Here is a 26,584-nt window from a genome sequence, read left to right as displayed (position 1 = left end):
ATTTTGAATGGCAGCCATCTTGGTTTCAACAGGCCTCCAAGGTGAGCGAAGCAGAGCCAATCAAAAAGCTCAATTCAAAATTTCTGGCGCGAAAAACGTTATCAGACAACGAAAATGAAAAAGAAGATTCAAACTCCTCAGAAGAATCAGAATCAGAAAGTGAAGGTGATTCAACAAACTACCAAATAAAATCAGCAATGAAAACGCTTTTTGCTGCATTTGGGCCAAAACTAAAAATTACTAAAAAGCTAACGAAGAAGCGAGCGAGCAAGCCAATGCCTCAAGACCTGCCCGCTCCCATCCTGACTACGAGAGCGCCGACGCCCGAACCCAGAGAGCCCTGCCGATACCGCCCCACGCCACAGACCGAAGCAAGCACCAACGCCCTCAAAAGAAGAGGAAGAACAGCCGCCGTCGTCAGGACTCCCAAAATCGAACCAGAGACCGATTCGTCTGAGGAGGAGCAGAACGAGCGAGCCGCAGTGAGGAGAACCTTTCACGACGACTCCAAGGAAGAAATGGACAACGCGCATGCGCAAGACTACGCAGACGGCCCGGGAAGACATGAACTGACGAGGAGACCGTGCAGGCTCGTTGCGAGCATCCCCATGCCGTTTTGTAACTTTCTGCATTTACGAGACCACGGACTACCTCAGGTTGTAAGTAATGGACCTAATAATGTCGGAAATTTACCCAGTGACTTCCCAAAGCTAAGGGTAGATGGCGTTAATTTGCAAGAATGGTATCAACAGCTCCAGGTTGTCTTTATGAAGGAAAACTTACTATTTTTTATCACTAGTCCCCCAAAAAGACCTTGGACTCTAAAAATAGATTGTTTACACCATAGAGCATTTTTCTTATTAATATCTAGTGTGTCTCCTGCAATGTATCACAGCATTAAGCCAAATCTGACTGTTTCAGAAATTATTCAATGCATGTTTAATTTGTTTCACAGTGACAGTGTAGCTACCACCACAAGGATGTCTAAAGATTTCTTTTCATCTAGGATAAAACCAGGGGTTTCCATAAGTGAGCACTTAATATCTTTAAACAAAATAAGAGCTGAGCTGCATTTGAGGGGGGAGGTGATTTCAGACCAAACAATGAAAAGTGTTATTATCAACTCACTTGATCCATCATGGGACAATTATATAACTCATTTAGACACAATCAATCTAGGATACTTATCCATAGAAAGTCTATCCAATAAATTAATAGCAGAAGACAATTCAAGAAGGAATCGTTCTAACAATCACATAGAACACAAACCATATAGGAAAGTAGCTTTCCAAGAAAAATATAATGAAACATTTAAATGTCATAACTGTGGATCCAGGGAACACAATAGGAGAGATTGCCCCAAGATTTCAAAAGAAAGACATAGGTCAGAATACAGAAACAAATACAATTATAGACAGTCTTCCATAGATAGACATAGATATAGAAGCCCACCAAATTACAAAGAGAATAGAGGGGGCAGAGATAATTCAAAAGATAGAAAATCTGGTTCACTAAATGGATTAAATAAACAAGACAACACTAACATACAGCAAAATGAGAACAATAATTGGCTTATTGATTCTGGAGCAACTAATCACACCACTAATAACAAAAATATATTGTCTTCATTTATAGAAGATAAATTTGTAATAAAGGTAGCTAACCAAGAAAAAGTTCAAGTATTAGGTAGAGGGAATGTAACCCTGCCTGGTCTAGGAAAAATAGAGGGGGTATTGTTAATACCTGAAATACCTCATAACATACTAAGTGCCATAAAACTAAGTAGAGATTCTGACATTAACATTGTTTTTTCTAAAGGAAAAGCGACTTTGGAGAAGAATAAAATAAATATAGGCACTGTGATGATTAAAGGAGGCCTACCTTATCTGATAACAAAGGAAAAATGGTTGCATAACATTGATTCAAATATGGAAGATTGTATTGAAGTAGATAATGAAAATGTTAGCAACAGTGACAATGATGAATGTAAAATATCTCATGATCACATAGATACACACAATGAAAAAAAACCAAAAATAGGTAAGCCAATTCATGATGAGTGTGCTCACATCTTACATAGGAAGTTAGGACATGCCAGTTTTCCTGTAGTACAAAAAATGACTGAACACGCAGAAGGTGTTAAAATAAAAAATTGTGAAAACTATTTGGAATGCTCAGTATGTAAATCTACAAAACTAAAAACTAGTCCCAGACCAAGAAAATCTACTAGATCAACCAACAAAATTTTTGATTTAATACACATGGACTTAGTTGGTCCATTAACTCCATCAATCACTTATAGAAAACGTTACTTCTTGACAATAGTAGACGATTATAGCCGCTATGGATTTGTTTATACATTAAAACACAAAGATGAAACCTTTCAAAAATTTAAGGAATTTTACAAACGCATAGAAACACAACACAATATCAAAATAAAACAAATCATGACAGATAGGGGATGTGAATTCATGTCTAAAGAATTCTCCCAATGGTTAAAAGACAAAGGAATGTTACATTACACATCTAGCCCATTTTCTGCGTTCCAGAACGGGATTGCAGAGAGGAAGAACTCAACATTACAAACCATGATTAGATGCACATTGGAAGATGCTGGCTTAAGCAAACAATTCTGGTCAGAAGCCTTACATTATTCAAATTACACACAGAATAGAACCTGGTCCAGCATTGTAAATAAGACACCATATGAAGTGATGTATAATAGGAAACCAAAATTAGCACACATGCACATATTTGGAGTCACTGCAGACGTACACATACCTAAGCAATTAAGAAGAAAGGGAGAAAACGTATCCAGAAGACTCAGATTTATGGGTTACGAGACAGGCACTAAAGGATACAGATTCATTGATAATAATAACAAATTTATAGTCTCCAGAACAGCTGTGTTCCATGAACAGGCCAACTGGTCTAAAATACATCTTAATGAAATATTTCCAAATAACAACAAAGATACAAAATCTCATGAGGAAGAGACTATAGAAAAGCAAGATATCAACAAATATAAAAACAAAACCAAAACATGGACAAATAGCCAACACAAAATAAAAACAGATACACTAACAAAAAAGGAGGCAAGATATTTGCATGATAACGATAGTAAACCTAAAAAAACTATTAGGAACACCAGAAATCAAATACCAAATAAATACAAGGATTATATAATGCATATGGATGGTGAGCCAACAACACCTAATACATATGAGGAAGTGTTAAAACTCCCTAGTAAAGAAAAAGAAAAATGGGAATTAGCGATGAAAAAAGAGATGGAAAGTTTACAAGGGCTAAATGTATTTACACCTGCAATTGCACCTAAAGATAAAACAATTATTGGTACCAGGTGGATATATAAAATTAAGAACTTAGAGGGAGGCAATACCCTATATAAAGCTAGACTAGTTGCACAAGGTTATGCACAGAAATATCCGGAGGACTATACTGACACGTATTCCCCCACAGTAAGAACAGAGAGTGTCAAAACAGCTCTAGTGGTAGCATCAGCACTCAATCTTGATGTATTCCAATATGACATACAGACTGCGTATCTACACGCAAAACTAGATAAGGAAATATATGTAAGAGCACCTCACAGTCAATACACAAACAAAAATGAGATTTGGTTGTTAAACAAGAGTTTATACGGGTTAAAACAATCTGGTAAACAATGGTATGATTGTTTAGTAAAAGTACTTAAAACCATGGACTTCAATGCTACCACTGCTGATAACTGTTTCTTTGTCAAAAAGGGTGATGATTACATAGAATTTGTATTGATTTATGTGGATGACATTTTATACATAGGAAAACATAAAGAGAGAAGAGAAACTTTTGTAACTAAGCTAAATGAACATTTCTCGTTAAAATCTCTAGGCAAAGTAAACAAATATCTTGGTGTTCAAATTAATAAGACTAAAAGAGGATTCAAACTTACTCAGAGAGATAAGATCATAGAACTTTTAAATAAATGCAATCTAAATAATGCCAAACCTTGTGATACTCCTATGCAAACTGACTTTCTAAGAAATACTGATGAATCTTCTCCCGAATTCAAAGATAACACATTTTATAGATCAATCATAGGTTCACTTCTTTATATATCTAATTGGACAAGACCAGATATCGCTTTACCACTCAATTTATTATCCAGACATGTCAGCAAGCCAACAATGTATCACTGGGAAGCTGTTAAAAGAATTTTAAGATATCTGAAAAGTACACTAGACTTTTGTTTAATGTTAGAACCTAACGATAATAAAGAACCAAAGCTTACATGTTACGCAGATGCGGACTGGGCTGGAGACACCTCATGTAGAAAAAGCACATCTGGCTATATATTCCTCTTAAATGACTGTCCAGTTTACTGGTACACTGGTAAACAAGAACTAGTGGCCACTTCAACGACAGAAGCAGAATATGTTTGTTTATCCAAAGCTGCAAATAACCTTGTATGGTTTAATGATTTAATTTCAGATGTTTGGAAAAAACCTGCTTTGCCTTTTGTTATGTATGAAGACAACAAAGCAGCCATTGAAATATCTAGATCTGACGCCATTGGACAAAGGTCCAGACACATAGATATAAAATTTAAACATGTGAGACAATTATCTCAGGATGGATTTATTAAAGCAGTGCATTGTGATACTTCAGAACAATTAGCTGACATATTGACAAAGCCTTTACCTTCTAAGCAGCACAAATATTTAACTTCTAAATTGTATGTTTTGTATTGTCCTGAATCTGAATGTAACTGGTGTTGCATAACGAATCGGCATTTAGAGGGGGATTTGTCAGATGTAAATGCCTTATTCTCCAATGTGTAAATAGTATATGAACGGGGTATCAGGGGTTAATTTATTCTTCACTCCTTAATGTATTCATAATTCACCACTCCCACATCTAGCTCCTCCCATTGTATATATAAGGAGCTGCCTGCATCTTTTTCCTTGCTTCTATCTGTGAATATTCAGTGAATATAGAATGCCTGTTGTAAATAAAAGAAAATATATTCAAACCTCTAACTCTCACTAATCTTATTGAGTCTGATCCTGAAAATATTGCAACAATGGCGAACCTATGGCACGCGTGCCACAGGTGGCACGCGGAGCCATATTAGTGGGCACGCCAGCTCAGCTTTGGGGCGCATGCGCGTGCCGGCCAGCTGATTTTCGGGCCTTCTGGGCCCACCAGAAGTAGGGAAACAGGCTGTTTCCTGCCTCTGGAGGGCTTGGGGGGGGGAAGGCCCGTTTTTCTTTCTTACCTGGCTCCAGATCCTCTCTATTTATCTGGGAAGGGCGAAAACAGCCTTTCCCACCCCCTTGGAGGCCCTATGGAGGCTGAAAGGGCCCATTTCCCGACTCCCGGTGGGACAGGAAGTGACGTTTTTTCCTGTCCCCAGCCTCCAGAGACTCCTAGAGAGGCTCCTACAGACTCCTAGAGAGGTTCTGGAGGTTGGGGACAGCAAAAAATGTCACTTCCTGTCCCAGCGAGAGTTGGGAAATGGGCACTTTCAGCCTCGTAGGGCCTCCAAGGGAGTGGGAAAGGCTGTTTTCTCCCTTCCCAGATACACAGAGAGGATCTGGAACCAGGTATGAAAGAAAAACGGGCCTACCAGGCCATCTTGTGCCAGGAGCGGGGGGGAGGGGCTTGTGCATGCATGCGCGTGGGCACGTGCGTGTGCGACCCTCCCCCGCCCCCCCCTTCCTGGCACGCGATGGCAAAAAGGTTAGCCATCACTGGCCTATATGATGCAGCTGTGTTAAATTAGGAAGTTTAGAATTATTCTGCTTGTTTTGTGAGATAAACTGTGAGAAAGAACATGGACTAGGAAACAGACTTTTCTTGGGGCTGTCTAAAATCTGTGGAAGGTTTTAGTCCAGAGACTTACCTAATTCCATTGCTGCTGGAGTTCCATAAAGCAATAGAAAGGCTTCTTTTTCGTTGGTATTTGATAATCAGATATGGGGAAGTTGATGTGGGATATGCTTTGCTTTTTATACATTGGATTGTTTGGGTTGAATTTGTGGGATGTTGAGTATTATTTCAATATGATGTTTTACACATTTTAGATTTTAGAATTTTTCATGTGAGTGATACAGATATTTGTAAAATAAAGAAACAAACTATTTTGCAGTAAATCTTCAAGGAAGTGGAAATTTAGGAAATATATCCCGTGGCAGAGAACTTCCAGGGTTTGTCAATTTCAAAACTTTTGAGAACTCTGTAAGACGGCAAATTAAACGATTAGAATATCCAGCATATGGAGTGTTGAAAGACATTTCAGGTAAATTCTAATTCTTATGTTCTCTACTTTTGTGAATGACTCTTAAGAATATTTTGTCCAGTAGCTGCAGTTTTTGGTGTGCATTGTTTTGTCTAGAAAAATGTATAATTTTATGAAGGGCTTTTGTGCTTCTTGGGTTGGCAGTTGTATTGGATATGTCTGCTATGTAAAGTGGCTTTGGGGACCCCCAAGGAGTGTGAAGCAGAACCTGGGTTATCTCAGTGAATGGTGTGTGTGTGTGTGTGTGTGTGTGTGTGTGTGTGTGTGTGTGTGAGAGAGAGAGAGAGAGAGAGAGAGAGAGAGAGAGAGAGAGAGTTCTTGGTTTTGACATAGGAACACTGGCACGACTCTGCCTTTAACTTAAAATGTAAGATGTATAGTTAATAAATCATTTTTACATTAAACTATGTTGTACAGAATTGTTCAGATTTTTCCAGGGTCCCTCTCTGAAACACGTTTATATAGTATATTGGATTTAAATAGAAATCTGTAGAAAAAAAAAATTTATGCCTAATATCACACACGTCTCCTGATTTTAATATTTATTTATGTAGATCAAAGGAGGTGTGAAAGCTTTAATCCCAATATCCAAGTGTTGAATGTCCAGTTATTATATGGTGTATGGTTGGGATCTACCTATATTTTTAGTTGATCCTGTCATTAAATTGCTGCCTCTTTTTTTCTAGAGCTTGTGCGGGAAGCATTTATTGAACTTGCTAAACAACACTTCAGTAGTTTCTGTGCTCTCTGCAAAGTTGCTCAGGTAATTAGCCATACTTGCAATGAATTTCCAAAAGCATAGCCATGTAGTTTAAAGTGAAAACAATAAAGTACTATAATAAACAAATTCATTATTTTGGAAGATTTCATGGATCATTGTCCACTTCAGATGTAGTTGTGTATGTGCATGTCTGACTAAGGAGAATAAATCTATATTTATGTCCTTGCACAGTTAATTGCATTGATGTCATGATGGATGGTGTTACTTGAGGTATAGATTTAATTTGGTTCACTGTCTTGAGTTATCTGCTCTCCAATTACACTTATTTTCTGTTTTCAGGGCAGAGTAGAACTACAGTCTAGATTGCACAGTGAACTGTGGGGAAACCTCCCAATTGTAATGCTGCTAAACTGAAATTGTGCTCTAACTCTGTACACTGTAAATGAGCCATCAGGGATAAGAATGATATTTTTGTAATTCTCAAACCTCCTGAAAAGCATTGTGCTGGGGAACTTTAATATACTTAAATAAAAGTTGGGGATAGAGAAATGCACATAAATTCTAGATGACTAACAGTGATCCACAAAAACCCTATAATAAATTCTCTGTAAAACTAGCAAAAAGAAGAAAAAACATAATATAATACCTAAGGAACCATATAATTGTCATAATCCCACAAATGTGGCAAACCGTTTTTTTTTTCCTGTTATGCAGAACAATATTGAAGATTTAAAGCTCACACAAGAAGACAAAGCAAAAAATATGATACGCACTCAGTTTAAACTTGAAAATGTGGTTTACTGCCAGGACAGTGTATATAGTGAAGATTTTAGAACAGTAAGAGCGACAAAAATCACTCCAGTTCCTTATTTGGCTGATTTTACAGAAAAGTGCTCAGTGGAGGAAATGATTTACCATATCACCGCCTACTATAAAGTAAGTTCAATAGTTTGTGAGTGATTTCTCTCTCTTTTAAAATCCCCTTTGCGTGTTTCATTTACTTAGCCATTAATAGGCATAATTTAGTAATTTTTAAAATATATCACCTTTCCTGCGGATATATCTATGGGTCTCAAAATTCAATACTTATTATTAATTATTTCACTGAAGTAAAAAGTATCTTTTTACTTTTATTAAGATATTCTTCTTTTACAGGTTTAAGTGAGCAAAAATGCAAAGGTTTCATAAACGTAGTTAGGGTGCAGTATTTGCATGATCAAATCATTAGCACAGGGCTAAGTAGGGCTAGTAAATGTCAGCTTAACAGGTCCATATGAATCATATGACACCTGTGGACATTGAAATATGTTGGCATATACACAGAAACACATACAGTATATACATTTACCCCATGCACACATACATACTGATATAGTGTAGCATTAATCAAGAACTGCTTTACTTGGGGCCTCCTGACATGGGTGGAATGCTGCAAAGACACAGGATTTCAGCTTTTGAGGCTCTCTTCAGGTTAAATTAAATTTTTATGCCACAATTTTTCCAGACACTAAAATACAAAGTGTATATGTGAAGAGTAGAATTATTTGAACTATGGAAAATAATTCTTCCCCTCTACTCTGTTGAGACTCCACTTGGAATACTATGTCAGGTCTGGGTACCAGAGTTCAAAACAGACCATGGTAAATTAGAGCAAGATCAGAGGGGGCTACTGATACAGTGAAGTGCCTGAAAATAGAGCTCTATGAGGAACATCAAATGATAGTTGGGTATGTTTACTTAACAAAAAAAAAACTGAACAAAAATGTAATTAATCTTTAAGTATCTGAAGAGCACATTTGAAGACAAAGGAACTCTACAATCTTTATATCTATTATATTGTAAGAATTCATGTGAGTTAGCTTGCAGAAACTTGCTGTGCTCCATCCGCTTCATGAAAGTCCATGTAAACAGATTTGCAGCTTCTGTAAAAGTGGTACTTGGAGCAATAGCAACAGCACTTAGACTTATATACCATTTCACAGGGCTTCACGACCCTCTCTAAGCAGTTTACAAAGTCAGCATATTGCCCCCAACAATCTCAGTCCTCATTTTACCCACCTTGGAAGGATGGACGCCTGAGTCAACCTTGAGCCGGTGAGACCCGAACTGCCAAACTGCTGGCAGTCAGTGATCAGCAGAAGTAGCTTGCAATACTGCATTCTAACTACTGCACCACCTTGGCTCTCATTTATAAATGTTTTATGAGGGTCTCTTTACTCTTTTTTCTCTACCCCTCAGTATAGAAATATTGTTAAATACATTCTATTTTTGCAATTTTGAAGCTGCAAGATAGCAGGGCATTTTAGTGAGCATCTGCAAGAGCATTGCCAGAAACTTGAGTATAACTTCCTGTTCTCTATTAAAGAGTTGAATATGGGAGAGTATAGGTAGTCCTTGGCTTATGACCACAACTGTGTCATTAAGTGAGGTAGTTAAGTGATTTATGACCACAATTTCAGTTGTTAAGTGAGGCAGTTGTTAAGTGACTCACACCCAATTTTATGACTTTTGCCATGATTGTTAAGCAAATCACTGCAGCGATTAAGTGAATCCGGTTTCCCCTATTGACTTTGCTTGCCAAAAACTAGCTGGGAACTTCACAAATGGAATATCACATTATATGATCCCAGGACATTGCAATTGTTGTAAATAAAAGCCAATTGCCAAATTCTGATCACGTGACTGTGGGGATGCTGGGTTGATTGATTGAGGATTTTTTCAGTGCTGTTGAAACTTTGAATGGTCACTTAACAAATGGTTGTAAAATGTACACAAAACAAAAGGCTGTATCTTCTGGCAGGGGTGTGTGGTGGTGGCAGTAGGCATCTCCCAACAGAAACTGCTTGATTTTCATTTTGTGATAGGATACAGCTTCACAGGAGACAAGGCTTTAGTATAAACCTTAACATACTGGTAGGGAGAGATTATGGGATATCGATATGTTTCCAGCCATTTATATTACCCTGGAATAATTTTTTTCTCCTTAACTTTGCTTTCAGAGTGCAAAAATCCGGCTTGGTAGTCAGATTCCTATGATCATACAGTTATACATGTTCAGGGATTTTGCTGAGAGGTTACAGAATGCAATGATGCAGCTTTTGCAAAGCGGAGATCAGTTGGAAATTCTCTTTCATGAGGGAAAGGATGTTGTCAACATAAGGAATTCTTTAAAGGAAAGGATTGGACGACTTCATAAAGCTCGACTACTTTTGAAAAAATTCTTTATTTAAATAGGATGGCTAATATTTCTGTATAAAAACTTCTGGGTAGCAGCTCTGCTTCTATTAGATGACTGTATTAAGGGTATTTGTAACTTATGTTTAACATTTGTAAAATTATTCAGTGATGCTTCTCAACTTGAATTTAGAACCACAATTGGCAAAGAAAGGCCAATTTTGAGAATTAGAATTTGTATTTGCTACTTTACATGCACCTTATAAAATCACTGTTAGTTACTGTGAACCTTTCATTGCTATTGAGTCAATATGCTATCTGTCCATGTGCTACAACTATACTAATATAATGTCCGCTGTCCCCAATGCCAATGCCTATTCTTGGCTTTATGTTCAAAACCGCAGAAATAACCTCCTTCCCCCAGTTCCAAGGTTGTAGGAGGTAAAGAATAACGCTATCTTCAGCACACTTATCATTTTACACTCCTCCTTGTATGTAGTCTATATATTGTATTGTAACCTAAGCTGAAGAAAGATTAAAAGAGAGAAAACTAAATCATAAACTAGGGTTTCCCATCCTTTTTCATTATATAGCCAACAAATATTGATAAGCTCCTTCATGTAAATGGGAGGTGATTACAGAGATGGGGTGGGGAAAAGGTATTGGTTCTATCATTCAACTTTGGAACAGCCTCCCACTTCAAATTCAAAGGCCTCCCACCTTTTTAGCCTTCATGAAGGCCATGAAGATCTGGCTCTTCCCCAAGCATTGGGTTAGGAGGAAGTTGATTAAGGAGGCTGATAGCTGGTTGATGTGTCAAGTAAAAAGGGTTAATTTCATTTTATTCTACTTTAATGTGGGCCACCTAGGATCACTATGTAAGGCAGATGGCCATATAAGTAATTTAAATAAATAAACTATTAACCTAATAACTATATCATTTCACATTTATCAAGTCCTGGAAAATGGATTATTTCATGAGCCACTGTATTTTACTATTTTAGGACAAAGTAGCAGAAGGACAGCAGGTAATGTTGACCTGAGACTGAAGGGAAGTTGGTGTTTCTATTACCTGAAAGGGCAGTTAGTATCTCTGTGGTACAATCTGCCACTGCTCATTTCTATGTGATGACTGGTGAAGCAAAACATGTTACGCATCCTAGGAGAAAATGCTACTTTAACACTGGTATAGCTAAGAATGTTTTAACACTTGACTCACTCATGGTATTGGCACTAATTGAAGCCAATATCATGAGGGGAAAGCACACTGCTGAGGCATGCATTTATCATGGTAGGACCCCGGAGAAGGGCCATAAGTTTTCATTTCTTCATAGTAGATCTATTGACAAGGTTGTGTTATCTGTCTCAATGCATAGTCTGATTTCTAAATGAAAATATATATTATTACATTTTCTTAATCTTCAGGATCTAATTTTTTTAGCATATAGCCTGGGAAGTAAATAGGTAGGCTAAATGTCAGTGAAGACTCAATCATCCAGGCCAAAAGTATTTAAAAAAGTTAAATCAGGACACTAGACCAAAGTATAACTGATTTAATCTTTTAAAATGTAGGTTAAGCAGGTCAACAGGGACCAAGTGAAATAAAATACTGCAGTTCTCTACTTGCTTCTCTGAGGAGTCCTATTGACTTCAGTGGATCCTGTCAGTACTCACGTGTAGGAGTTTAAGTTACATTTGATTAGCAGATCAGCAGCAATATAATTCTAGTTCTATTTGTTAAATTTTATTACGTTTCATTATAAAATAAAAATATAGAACAAAAATTAGAAAAAGAAAAGTATGAAGAGAGAAAAGAAATGACTTACGATGTTGTTTTTGTGCAATATTGTAGATTGCAAAAATAAAAAATCTCAATGGTTTCAGTGCCCTCTTCAGGTTGCTTGTATCATATAATGTTACCCTAGCTCTAATACCACTTTACACCTCTGATATATCATTATTTCAAGAACTTACTATATGGAACAACATTTAAACTTCACTACTGTCTTCAGATTGGTAATGAAAATTCATACAGGACAAAACATTAAGCAGAATTAAGTGACAAAAATCACAGATTGACATTACATCTGGGAGATACACTTAGAAACAATATGAACATTCCAGATCATTCTTTGTATTTTGAATTCAGTTATTCTAATGAGCATTCCAGTAAGATCTGTAACATCCACCAAAGATATTACCTGAAATTAAACAATTTCTTGCATGAAATGTGTTTATTCCAGTGAAAAATAAAACCTGTACATTAATCTCATTTAAGGTTACATTTAGGAGAACAAAAATAAAATATACTATGTTGAAATTGTAGAGACTTTGAAATATGCTTTGCAATCCTGAACAGTGTGCAAATTAGTATGTGTAGTGTGTATTGGTGGTTCTCAACCTGTGGTTTGTGGACCCCTGGGGAGCCGTGATATCATCACGGGGTCCAAAAGCTTGAAAAAAATGTTATGATTTAAATCTTGGGGGGGGGGTCCGTGGCCATAGTCCATGTCATAAAAAGGTATCTAAAGGGGGCCCATGGTGAAAAGGTTGAGAACCACTGGTGTATATAGTTTATTATTAACATAGTAAAAACACAGCTAGAGGTAGTCAATTTATATGATAATAAAGCAAAATTAAATAAATAATGGTATAATGGGAATGACTTTGCTTTATATACATGTGTAACTGTCATGTAACTTTAATTCTTTTTAATTCTTAATTCTTTAATGTAATTATTTTTGTTTCCTGTAGCAAATTATATAAAAATAGTTCTGCCTGATTTCTGGTGTGCTCGTTGGGTATGAAACCCAGAGGTTTCTCCCTCTTCTGCTTCAATACAGAAATAAAGTTTTGTCTTTCCTCAGTCTTGTGTGGACATTGACTTCTTCACAATGGGATCCCCTAACTAGCCAGGCTTTTGGCCAACTGGGAATATGCACAATTTTCCTTCAGATCTCCCAGCTGAATGTGAATTGGAGAGTAGGAAAGACACATGTTATATGTATCAACCCAACACGTGTTCAAGCAAAGGAGGAACATAAAACAGATACAGGAATTGCAAATTCTGTGGCCAATATGAGTTTGTGGACTTGACAGGGCTTGTAAATTGGAGCTGCACAGTGGCTAGAAGCACTGTGGCTGCCTTGTAATTAGCCTTAATTAAGCCATTTCCTCTCAACCATCCCACCCTGTCCAAATCTGCAACCTGAGAATAATAACACTGACTAAGCAAATGGCAACCAGGGAATTTTAAGTGGCAACCAGGGAGAAGACTTTTCTTTAATGAAGCTCTAGAGTCACAGAACATCCTCCCTGGGTAAAGATGTTTTTATCTTTAAGGCAGGAGGTCAGAGCCCTTTATCTGAACATTTAATGAAGGAATAAAGGATGCTGTCTTTATTGTGCATTCTGGTTTGATATAATGTTTATCCCATTTTATTACAATATCTATTTTTAAAACTTTATGTGAGCATCAAGTATAAATAATACTCAGGTTTTTTTAAACAGTAGAATAGCAAGTTTCAAATATTCATTCATTCTATTCATTCATTCATTCATTCATTTTGCATAGCCATCATTTCAGCCAATGACTCTGGATGGCTTACAATTACTTTAATTGTTATAATTGTAATAATAATAAAGATGAAGGCAGACATGCCATTTCCCTGAAAATAAGACCTATCTTGAAAATAAAACCTAGCATGTTTTTATGCATGCACCTAATATTTATTTATTTATTTATTTAATTATTTGTCAACAAATACAAGGAAACAAGTAATGGTATAGACATAGACATGGACACATGAAAAAATTTGGCACAAATAAAAGGATATAAATAGGCAAAACAGCCATAAACGCATAGAATGATTACATATAAATGGGGACAGTAGGACAGGGACGGTAGGCCCGCTGGTGTGCTTATGCACGCCCCCTTAGGGACCTCTTAAGAAACATGAAAGTTCCACAGTAGACAGTTTAAGGTAAAAGGTATGGGGATTAGCGAGACTTAACTACAAAATAAGGTAGAGTGTTCCAGACATTTACTACTCTATTGCAGAAGTCATATTTCCTACAATCAAGATTAGAGCAAATTACATTGAGTTTGATTCTGATAGCCCTTGGGTTATTACGGTTGAAATTAAAGTACTCATTTACAGGTAGGACATTTTGGTAAATAATCTTATTAACTAAGCATAGGTAGACAGCGTAGTTCGAGGCTATCTAGACCTAAAATTTCAAACCTGGTGGTATAGGGAATTTTATTTCGAGCAGAAGATTTGAGTACTCTTCTAGTAAAATATAAACCCTACCCCCAAAATAAACCCCACTTAAGAGCCTGGATAGCTGGCTGCCCGCCCATTCTGTCTGGTTGCTTGCGGTGCCACGGACATGATTTATATGTAATGGAAGATATATCTATAATGGAATTGTAGCCTCCAGCCTCCAGAGACTCCTAGAGAGGCTCCTACAGACTCCTAGAGAGGTTCTGGAGGTTGGGGACAGCAAAAAATGTCACTTCCTGTCCCAGCGAGAGTTGGGAAATGGGCACTTTCAGCCTCGTAGGGCCTCCAAGGGAGTGGGAAAGGCTGTTTTCTCCCTTCCCAGATACACAGAGAGGATCTGGAACCAGGTATGAAAGAAAAACGGGCCTACCAGGCCATCTTGTGCCAGGAGCGGGGGGGAGGGGCTTGTGCATGCATGCGCGTGGGCACGTGCGTGTGCGACCCTCCCCCGCCCCCCCCTTCCTGGCACGCGATGGCAAAAAGGTTAGCCATCACTGGCCTATATGATGCAGCTGTGTTAAATTAGGAAGTTTAGAATTATTCTGCTTGTTTTGTGAGATAAACTGTGAGAAAGAACATGGACTAGGAAACAGACTTTTCTTGGGGCTGTCTAAAATCTGTGGAAGGTTTTAGTCCAGAGACTTACCTAATTCCATTGCTGCTGGAGTTCCATAAAGCAATAGAAAGGCTTCTTTTTCGTTGGTATTTGATAATCAGATATGGGGAAGTTGATGTGGGATATGCTTTGCTTTTTATACATTGGATTGTTTGGGTTGAATTTGTGGGATGTTGAGTATTATTTCAATATGATGTTTTACACATTTTAGATTTTAGAATTTTTCATGTGAGTGATACAGATATTTGTAAAATAAAGAAACAAACTATTTTGCAGTAAATCTTCAAGGAAGTGGAAATTTAGGAAATATATCCCGTGGCAGAGAACTTCCAGGGTTTGTCAATTTCAAAACTTTTGAGAACTCTGTAAGACGGCAAATTAAACGATTAGAATATCCAGCATATGGAGTGTTGAAAGACATTTCAGGTAAATTCTAATTCTTATGTTCTCTACTTTTGTGAATGACTCTTAAGAATATTTTGTCCAGTAGCTGCAGTTTTTGGTGTGCATTGTTTTGTCTAGAAAAATGTATAATTTTATGAAGGGCTTTTGTGCTTCTTGGGTTGGCAGTTGTATTGGATATGTCTGCTATGTAAAGTGGCTTTGGGGACCCCCAAGGAGTGTGAAGCAGAACCTGGGTTATCTCAGTGAATGGTGTGTGTGTGTGTGTGTGTGTGTGTGTGTGTGTGTGTGTGTGTGTGAGAGAGAGAGAGAGAGAGAGAGAGAGAGAGAGAGAGAGAGAGAGTTCTTGGTTTTGACATAGGAACACTGGCACGACTCTGCCTTTAACTTAAAATGTAAGATGTATAGTTAATAAATCATTTTTACATTAAACTATGTTGTACAGAATTGTTCAGATTTTTCCAGGGTCCCTCTCTGAAACACGTTTATATAGTATATTGGATTTAAATAGAAATCTGTAGAAAAAAAAAATTTATGCCTAATATCACACACGTCTCCTGATTTTAATATTTATTTATGTAGATCAAAGGAGGTGTGAAAGCTTTAATCCCAATATCCAAGTGTTGAATGTCCAGTTATTATATGGTGTATGGTTGGGATCTACCTATATTTTTAGTTGATCCTGTCATTAAATTGCTGCCTCTTTTTTTCTAGAGCTTGTGCGGGAAGCATTTATTGAACTTGCTAAACAACACTTCAGTAGTTTCTGTGCTCTCTGCAAAGTTGCTCAGGTAATTAGCCATACTTGCAATGAATTTCCAAAAGCATAGCCATGTAGTTTAAAGTGAAAACAATAAAGTACTATAATAAACAAATTCATTATTTTGGAAGATTTCATGGATCATTGTCCACTTCAGATGTAGTTGTGTATGTGCATGTCTGACTAAGGAGAATAAATCTATATTTATGTCCTTGCACAGTTAATTGCATTGATGTCATGATGGATGGTGTTACTTGAGGTATAGATTTAATTTGGTTCACTGTCTTGAGTTATCTGCTCTCCAATTACACTTATTTTCTGTTTTCAGGGCAGAGTAGAACTACAGTCTAGATTGCACAGTGAACTGTGGGGAAACCTCCCAATTGTAATGCTGCTAAACTGAAATTGTGCTCTAACTCTGTACACTGTAAATGAGCCATCAGGGATAAGAATGATATTTTTGTAATTCTCAAACCTCCTGAAAAGCATTGTGCTGGGGAACTTTAATATACTTAAATAAAAGTTGGGGATAGAGAAATGCACATAAATTCTAGATGACTAACAGTGATCCACAAAAACCCTATAATAAATTCTCTGTAAAACTAGCAAAAAGAAGAAAAAACATAATATAATACCTAAGGAACCATATAATTGTCATAATCCCACAAATGTGGCAAACCGTTTTTTTTTTCCTGTTATGCAGAACAATATTGAAGATTTAAAGCTCACACAAGAAGACAAAGCAAAAAATATGATACGCACTCAGTTTAAACTTGAAAATGTGGTTTACTGCCAGGACAGTGTATATAGTGAAGATTTTAGAACAGTAAGAGCGACAAAAATCACTCCAGTTCCTTATTTGGCTGATTTTACAGAAAAGTGCTCAGTGGAGGAAATGATTTACCATATCACCGCCTACTATAAAGTAAGTTCAATAGTTTGTGAGTGATTTCTCTCTCTTTTAAAATCCCCTTTGCGTGTTTCATTTACTTAGCCATTAATAGGCATAATTTAGTAATTTTTAAAATATATCACCTTTCCTGCGGATATATCTATGGGTCTCAAAATTCAATACTTATTATTAATTATTTCACTGAAGTAAAAAGTATCTTTTTACTTTTATTAAGATATTCTTCTTTTACAGGTTTAAGTGAGCAAAAATGCAAAGGTTTCATAAACGTAGTTAGGGTGCAGTATTTGCATGATCAAATCATTAGCACAGGGCTAAGTAGGGCTAGTAAATGTCAGCTTAACAGGTCCATATGAATCATATGACACCTGTGGACATTGAAATATGTTGGCATATACACAGAAACACATACAGTATATACATTTACCCCATGCACACATACATACTGATATAGTGTAGCATTAATCAAGAACTGCTTTACTTGGGGCCTCCTGACATGGGTGGAATGCTGCAAAGACACAGGATTTCAGCTTTTGAGGCTCTCTTCAGGTTAAATTAAATTTTTATGCCACAATTTTTCCAGACACTAAAATACAAAGTGTATATGTGAAGAGTAGAATTATTTGAACTATGGAAAATAATTCTTCCCCTCTACTCTGTTGAGACTCCACTTGGAATACTATGTCAGGTCTGGGTACCAGAGTTCAAAACAGACCATGGTAAATTAGAGCAAGATCAGAGGGGGCTACTGATACAGTGAAGTGCCTGAAAATAGAGCTCTATGAGGAACATCAAATGATAGTTGGGTATGTTTACTTAACAAAAAAAAAACTGAACAAAAATGTAATTAATCTTTAAGTATCTGAAGAGCACATTTGAAGACAAAGGAACTCTACAATCTTTATATCTATTATATTGTAAGAATTCATGTGAGTTAGCTTGCAGAAACTTGCTGTGCTCCATCCGCTTCATGAAAGTCCATGTAAACAGATTTGCAGCTTCTGTAAAAGTGGTACTTGGAGCAATAGCAACAGCACTTAGACTTATATACCATTTCACAGGGCTTCACGACCCTCTCTAAGCAGTTTACAAAGTCAGCATATTGCCCCCAACAATCTCAGTCCTCATTTTACCCACCTTGGAAGGATGGACGCCTGAGTCAACCTTGAGCCGGTGAGACCCGAACTGCCAAACTGCTGGCAGTCAGTGATCAGCAGAAGTAGCTTGCAATACTGCATTCTAACTACTGCACCACCTTGGCTCTCATTTATAAATGTTTTATGAGGGTCTCTTTACTCTTTTTTCTCTACCCCTCAGTATAGAAATATTGTTAAATACATTCTATTTTTGCAATTTTGAAGCTGCAAGATAGCAGGGCATTTTAGTGAGCATCTGCAAGAGCATTGCCAGAAACTTGAGTATAACTTCCTGTTCTCTATTAAAGAGTTGAATATGGGAGAGTATAGGTAGTCCTTGGCTTATGACCACAACTGTGTCATTAAGTGAGGTAGTTAAGTGATTTATGACCACAATTTCAGTTGTTAAGTGAGGCAGTTGTTAAGTGACTCACACCCAATTTTATGACTTTTGCCATGATTGTTAAGCAAATCACTGCAGCGATTAAGTGAATCCGGTTTCCCCTATTGACTTTGCTTGCCAAAAACTAGCTGGGAACTTCACAAATGGAATATCACATTATATGATCCCAGGACATTGCAATTGTTGTAAATAAAAGCCAATTGCCAAATTCTGATCACGTGACTGTGGGGATGCTGGGTTGATTGATTGAGGATTTTTTCAGTGCTGTTGAAACTTTGAATGGTCACTTAACAAATGGTTGTAAAATGTACACAAAACAAAAGGCTGTATCTTCTGGCAGGGGTGTGTGGTGGTGGCAGTAGGCATCTCCCAACAGAAACTGCTTGATTTTCATTTTGTGATAGGATACAGCTTCACAGGAGACAAGGCTTTAGTATAAACCTTAACATACTGGTAGGGAGAGATTATGGGATATCGATATGTTTCCAGCCATTTATATTACCCTGGAATAATTTTTTTCTCCTTAACTTTGCTTTCAGAGTGCAAAAATCCGGCTTGGTAGTCAGATTCCTATGATCATACAGTTATACATGTTCAGGGATTTTGCTGAGAGGTTACAGAATGCAATGATGCAGCTTTTGCAAAGCGGAGATCAGTTGGAAATTCTCTTTCATGAGGGAAAGGATGTTGTCAACATAAGGAATTCTTTAAAGGAAAGGATTGGACGACTTCATAAAGCTCGACTACTTTTGAAAAAATTCTTTATTTAAATAGGATGGCTAATATTTCTGTATAAAAACTTCTGGGTAGCAGCTCTGCTTCTATTAGATGACTGTATTAAGGGTATTTGTAACTTATGTTTAACATTTGTAAAATTATTCAGTGATGCTTCTCAACTTGAATTTAGAACCACAATTGGCAAAGAAAGGCCAATTTTGAGAATTAGAATTTGTATTTGCTACTTTACATGCACCTTATAAAATCACTGTTAGTTACTGTGAACCTTTCATTGCTATTGAGTCAATATGCTATCTGTCCATGTGCTACAACTATACTAATATAATGTCCGCTGTCCCCAATGCCAATGCCTATTCTTGGCTTTATGTTCAAAACCGCAGAAATAACCTCCTTCCCCCAGTTCCAAGGTTGTAGGAGGTAAAGAATAACGCTATCTTCAGCACACTTATCATTTTACACTCCTCCTTGTATGTAGTCTATATATTGTATTGTAACCTAAGCTGAAGAAAGATTAAAAGAGAGAAAACTAAATCATAAACTAGGGTTTCCCATCCTTTTTCATTATATAGCCAACAAATATTGATAAGCTCCTTCATGTAAATGGGAGGTGATTACAGAGATGGGGTGGGGAAAAGGTATTGGTTCTATCATTCAACTTTGGAACAGCCTCCCACTTCAAATTCAAAGGCCTCCCACCTTTTTAGCCTTCATGAAGGCCATGAAGATCTGGCTCTTCCCCAAGCATTGGGTTAGGAGGAAGTTGATTAAGGAGGCTGATAGCTGGTTGATGTGTCAAGTAAAAAGGGTTAATTTCATTTTATTCTACTTTAATGTGGGCCACCTAGGATCACTATGTAAGGCAGATGGCCATATAAGTAATTTAAATAAATAAACTATTAACCTAATAACTATATCATTTCACATTTATCAAGTCCTGGAAAATGGATTATTTCATGAGCCACTGTATTTTACTATTTTAGGACAAAGTAGCAGAAGGACAGCAGGTAATGTTGACCTGAGACTGAAGGGAAGTTGGTGTTTCTATTACCTGAAAGGGCAGTTAGTATCTCTGTGGTACAATCTGCCACTGCTCATTTCTATGTGATGACTGGTGAAGCAAAACATGTTACGCATCCTAGGAGAAAATGCTACTTTAACACTGGTATAGCTAAGAATGTTTTAACACTTGACTCACTCATGGTATTGGCACTAATTGAAGCCAATATCATGAGGGGAAAGCACACTGCTGAGGCATGCATTTATCATGGTAGGACCCCGGAGAAGGGCCATAAGTTTTCATTTCTTCATAGTAGATCTATTGACAAGGTTGTGTTATCTGTCTCAATGCATAGTCTGATTTCTAAATGAAAATATATATTATTACATTTTCTTAATCTTCAGGATCTAATTTTTTTAGCATATAGCCTGGGAAGTAAATAGGTAGGCTAAATGTCAGTGAAGACTCAATCATCCAGGCCAAAAGTATTTAAAAAAGTTAAATCAGGACACTAGACCAAAGTATAACTGATTTAATCTTTTAAAATGTAGGTTAAGCAGGTCAACAGGGACCAAGTGAAATAAAATACTGCAGTTCTCTACTTGCTTCTCTGAGGAGTCCTATTGACTTCAGTGGATCCTGTCAGTACTCACGTGTAGGAGTTTAAGTTACATTTGATTAGCAGATCAGCAGCAATATAATTCTAGTTCTATTTGTTAAATTTTATTACGTTTCATTATAAAATAAAAATATAGAACAAAAATTAGAAAAAGAAAAGTATGAAGAGAGAAAAGAAATGACTTACGATGTTGTTTTTGTGCAATATTGTAGATTGCAAAAATAAAAAATCTCAATGGTTTCAGTGCCCTCTTCAGGTTGCTTGTATCATATAATGTTACCCTAGCTCTAATACCACTTTACACCTCTGATATATCATTATTTCAAGAACTTACTATATGGAACAACATTTAAACTTCACTACTGTCTTCAGATTGGTAATGAAAATTCATACAGGACAAAACATTAAGCAGAATTAAGTGACAAAAATCACAGATTGACATTACATCTGGGAGATACACTTAGAAACAATATGAACATTCCAGATCATTCTTTGTATTTTGAATTCAGTTATTCTAATGAGCATTCCAGTAAGATCTGTAACATCCACCAAAGATATTACCTGAAATTAAACAATTTCTTGCATGAAATGTGTTTATTCCAGTGAAAAATAAAACCTGTACATTAATCTCATTTAAGGTTACATTTAGGAGAACAAAAATAAAATATACTATGTTGAAATTGTAGAGACTTTGAAATATGCTTTGCAATCCTGAACAGTGTGCAAATTAGTATGTGTAGTGTGTATTGGTGGTTCTCAACCTGTGGTTTGTGGACCCCTGGGGAGCCGTGATATCATCACGGGGTCCAAAAGCTTGAAAAAAATGTTATGATTTAAATCTTGGGGGGGGGGTCCGTGGCCATAGTCCATGTCATAAAAAGGTATCTAAAGGGGGCCCATGGTGAAAAGGTTGAGAACCACTGGTGTATATAGTTTATTATTAACATAGTAAAAACACAGCTAGAGGTAGTCAATTTATATGATAATAAAGCAAAATTAAATAAATAATGGTATAATGGGAATGACTTTGCTTTATATACATGTGTAACTGTCATGTAACTTTAATTCTTTTTAATTCTTAATTCTTTAATGTAATTATTTTTGTTTCCTGTAGCAAATTATATAAAAATAGTTCTGCCTGATTTCTGGTGTGCTCGTTGGGTATGAAACCCAGAGGTTTCTCCCTCTTCTGCTTCAATACAGAAATAAAGTTTTGTCTTTCCTCAGTCTTGTGTGGACATTGACTTCTTCACAATGGGATCCCCTAACTAGCCAGGCTTTTGGCCAACTGGGAATATGCACAATTTTCCTTCAGATCTCCCAGCTGAATGTGAATTGGAGAGTAGGAAAGACACATGTTATATGTATCAACCCAACACGTGTTCAAGCAAAGGAGGAACATAAAACAGATACAGGAATTGCAAATTCTGTGGCCAATATGAGTTTGTGGACTTGACAGGGCTTGTAAATTGGAGCTGCACAGTGGCTAGAAGCACTGTGGCTGCCTTGTAATTAGCCTTAATTAAGCCATTTCCTCTCAACCATCCCACCCTGTCCAAATCTGCAACCTGAGAATAATAACACTGACTAAGCAAATGGCAACCAGGGAATTTTAAGTGGCAACCAGGGAGAAGACTTTTCTTTAATGAAGCTCTAGAGTCACAGAACATCCTCCCTGGGTAAAGATGTTTTTATCTTTAAGGCAGGAGGTCAGAGCCCTTTATCTGAACATTTAATGAAGGAATAAAGGATGCTGTCTTTATTGTGCATTCTGGTTTGATATAATGTTTATCCCATTTTATTACAATATCTATTTTTAAAACTTTATGTGAGCATCAAGTATAAATAATACTCAGGTTTTTTTAAACAGTAGAATAGCAAGTTTCAAATATTCATTCATTCTATTCATTCATTCATTCATTCATTTTGCATAGCCATCATTTCAGCCAATGACTCTGGATGGCTTACAATTACTTTAATTGTTATAATTGTAATAATAATAAAGATGAAGGCAGACATGCCATTTCCCTGAAAATAAGACCTATCTTGAAAATAAAACCTAGCATGTTTTTATGCATGCACCTAATATTTATTTATTTATTTATTTAATTATTTGTCAACAAATACAAGGAAACAAGTAATGGTATAGACATAGACATGGACACATGAAAAAATTTGGCACAAATAAAAGGATATAAATAGGCAAAACAGCCATAAACGCATAGAATGATTACATATAAATGGGGACAGTAGGACAGGGACGGTAGGCCCGCTGGTGTGCTTATGCACGCCCCCTTAGGGACCTCTTAAGAAACATGAAAGTTCCACAGTAGACAGTTTAAGGTAAAAGGTATGGGGATTAGCGAGACTTAACTACAAAATAAGGTAGAGTGTTCCAGACATTTACTACTCTATTGCAGAAGTCATATTTCCTACAATCAAGATTAGAGCAAATTACATTGAGTTTGATTCTGATAGCCCTTGGGTTATTACGGTTGAAATTAAAGTACTCATTTACAGGTAGGACATTTTGGTAAATAATCTTATTAACTAAGCATAGGTAGACAGCGTAGTTCGAGGCTATCTAGACCTAAAATTTCAAACCTGGTGGTATAGGGAATTTTATTTCGAGCAGAAGATTTGAGTACTCTTCTAGTAAAATATAAACCCTACCCCCAAAATAAACCCCACTTAAGAGCCTGGATAGCTGGCTGCCCGCCCATTCTGTCTGGTTGCTTGCGGTGCCACGGACATGAGGTGAGGTGGGGTGAAGCTGCCCCATGCACCCTGTACTGGCTTATCTCAGTGCCCCCACAGCCAGGCCATCCATGCCTTGATACCTGCCTCACGGCGGCAGCACCATCAGCCATGTGCAGCAGGAGTCCACATGGCTGCTGACCCACTTCTTCTGCTTGCTTGTGGCCACAATAGAGTAGGAGGCCAAGTAGTATGCATGGGTGACCTGGCTGTGGGGGCCCTGAGGTAAGTTGGTGTGGGGCGTGGGGGGGCAGCTCAACACACACACCCCTGCCTCACAGCAGCACTGGCACACCATATGGCCTCCTGCCTGCTGCAAGCAAGCAGAAGTGGGCCTCCCATTATTTTGGGGTCCAAAAGAAAATAAGACCCGGTCTTATTTTGGGGAAAACAAGGATAGATAGATAGATAGATAGATAGATAGATAGATAGATAGATAGATAGATAGATGATAGATGATAGATAGATGATAGATAGATATAGATAGATGATAGATAGATAGATAGATAGATAGAGAGAGAGAGAGAGAGAGAGAGAGAGAGAGAGATGATACACAGACATAGAAATTGCTAAAAACATTTTAAAACAAAAACTAAATAGTAAGAACATTCAGATTAAATATACAGTATATAGGAGTAAGATCAGCCATGAAACGGGACCTTTAACACATTCAGCACTCCAAGCATGGGAACATAGCCAGGTTTTTAAGGCCTTATGTAAAGCTAACAGGGTTGGGGGCGTTCTAATTTCCCAAGGGAGGATGTTGCCTAGAGCAGGGGCCACTGAGGAAAAAGCTTGTCTTCTGGTCCCTGCCAGTTGACACTCTTTGGCTGGTGGGATCTGCAGCATGCCCACTCTGCTCAATCTGGTTGAACAGGTAGAAAAACTCTTGGAAAAAGGCAATCCCTCCAGTATAAGAATAGCTAGAAATAAGAGTTTGTGAGGGCTTTGAACCCTCTAGAAGTTTTCATACCTAGGTTCCCTTCATATGTGTTGAACAGTAACTTCCCACTACTCACCTCAGGCAGCATCACTAGTTGCCTTTCTGATTGGGAAGGGTTTCACAAGAGTTGAAATCCAAAGTGCCTCCCACCCACAAGAGCCTTTTGAAATGTTGTATGTGCATTTGTATGTTTATGTGCATTTGGTATGTAAGCATACCAATTTTTTTTATTATTGAAAAAGTTTTTCAAATACAGATTTTTCCCCACTTTTTTCCCCCCTCCCTCCTCCCTAACCCCCCCTCCCCCCCTCCCCCCATGGCTTCTCCAAAATAAAATCCAAATTAATATCAAATTATATAATACTTTACCATCCTTTTACACCACCCCCCACATGCTAACCATTTCTTTTCTAACATTATTATTATATCCCCCCTATACTATACCTTTTGAAGCAACCTTCAGCTATATAACTATATAATAATCCTAATTTAACATTTATTCAACTCATAATCTACTCATTTTTTCCACCCCCATACATATCTCTTAATTCACATCTTTTACGTATATTTATATTTATATCTAAACATAACTTCCCTTTTCCTAAACTAAACAGTCAGTAACCTAACCTATCTCCACCCATTTTCCTACAGGTCTACCATTATTTTTAATATCTTTGTTCTTCTGCCCACACCACATAACTAAAAAATATTTCCATATATAAATAAAATACTCAAATGACTTTAAATTTGTAATCCATATAGTATCTTCTGTAATGTCTTTCAACTAGATTATTAATTCCATCACCCATGTTAGGGTAACATCAGGTTCAGCTTCCAACAGTATATTCAATCTTCCATTACCATCTGCCTCCATCAATAATAAGTATTTTCGTATATAAAAAACCACCCAAGTGACTTTATATTTATATTCCATGTAATATCTTCTGTAGTGTCTTATCTAGATTGTTAATTCCAACCACCGCCTTGGGGTAACAGCCAGATCTTCTGCATGCCCCAATCCCATAGTTCTCTTGCCTTATAACTCAGCATATGCATAATCCATTTTTCGAAGAGTCCAAAATAGAAAGTTCCAATCCACTCAATCAAAGGCCATCTTCCACATCCCGAAAGCACCAGCACTGCAGAGATCTGTTATTCTTCTCAAAATAGTATAAGTCAATAATTTGCCTCAATTATATTTTCATGTGTCAGCCATCTATAAGTCCCGCTTATTATATTATCGTCTCTTAAGTAACTGGCATTAGACTGTTGTTTAGTTTAAATTTTTTTAGTTTTGTAGAACCTGCTTCTTCTTTTCTTAGTTTTTTGTGGTTTAGATCTCCATCCTAGTTGTCTTTCTAGGACTTGTATATCAGCTGATTGATTTCCATGCTGGTCTGTAGCTTGATAAGACATCTCATTAAAGTCCAAAGCCGCCTCTCTCATATTTATAGGTAATCCAACTATAACCTCTGAAGGAGAATCCAAAAGCGGCTCGTCCAGAAGGGCCTCTGTAACTTGTTGTTTTTCCACCACCTCCATCTCCATCTGCTTAGCCTGAGTTTTAATCTCTTGTTCATTTTGCTTTTCTTTATTCCCCTCCTGTGTTCCCAACACTGAAAGCATACATAAAGATGTTGGATCCATTTTAAGAACCTTGTAGTAAAATTCTTCCACTTTTTCAACAGTATTTAGTTGATATCTTTCTCCTTGGTATCTCAATATTATACCAACTGGAATGTCCCACCTAAATGGGATGTTTTGTTTCTTTAGCTCAGTCACAAAAAATCCAAATTCCTTTCTATCTTTTAATATCTTGGG

General features: G+C 37.1%; 2 protein-coding genes across 2 annotated transcripts in view; both read left to right on the top strand.

Moving 5' to 3' along the window:
• The window catches only part of LOC139317260 (interferon-induced GTP-binding protein Mx2-like), a 37,395-nt gene extending 24,333 nt beyond the window's left edge, over positions 1-13,062 (top strand). Inside the window, exons 11-14 of the mRNA XM_070944281.1 lie at positions 6,152-6,301; positions 6,988-7,064; positions 7,737-7,958; positions 10,022-13,062. Coding sequence (XP_070800382.1) covers positions 6,152-6,301; positions 6,988-7,064; positions 7,737-7,958; positions 10,022-10,252 — 680 coding nt within the window. The 3' untranslated portion in view covers positions 10,253-13,062. The remainder of the gene's footprint in view (positions 1-6,151; positions 6,302-6,987; positions 7,065-7,736; positions 7,959-10,021) is intronic.
• A 70-nt stretch (positions 13,063-13,132) lies between these two features.
• Positions 13,133-22,289, top strand: LOC139316757 (interferon-induced GTP-binding protein Mx2-like). Its single transcript, XM_070943607.1, has 5 exons — positions 13,133-13,178; positions 15,375-15,524; positions 16,215-16,291; positions 16,964-17,185; positions 19,249-22,289. Exons 1-5 carry the CDS (start codon positions 13,133-13,135, stop codon positions 19,477-19,479), a joined length of 726 nt encoding a protein of 241 aa, XP_070799708.1. The 3' UTR covers positions 19,480-22,289.
• Positions 22,290-26,584: the final 4,295 nt, after the last annotated feature.

The sequence above is a fragment of the Pituophis catenifer genome, unplaced genomic scaffold (assembly GCF_029215685.1).
Source record: "Pituophis catenifer annectens isolate HBS135680 unplaced genomic scaffold, rPitCat1.0.hap2 SCAF_4, whole genome shotgun sequence".
Lineage (NCBI taxonomy): Eukaryota > Metazoa > Chordata > Lepidosauria > Squamata > Colubridae > Pituophis > Pituophis catenifer.
This window is presented reverse-complemented; position numbering and strand designations above follow the sequence as displayed.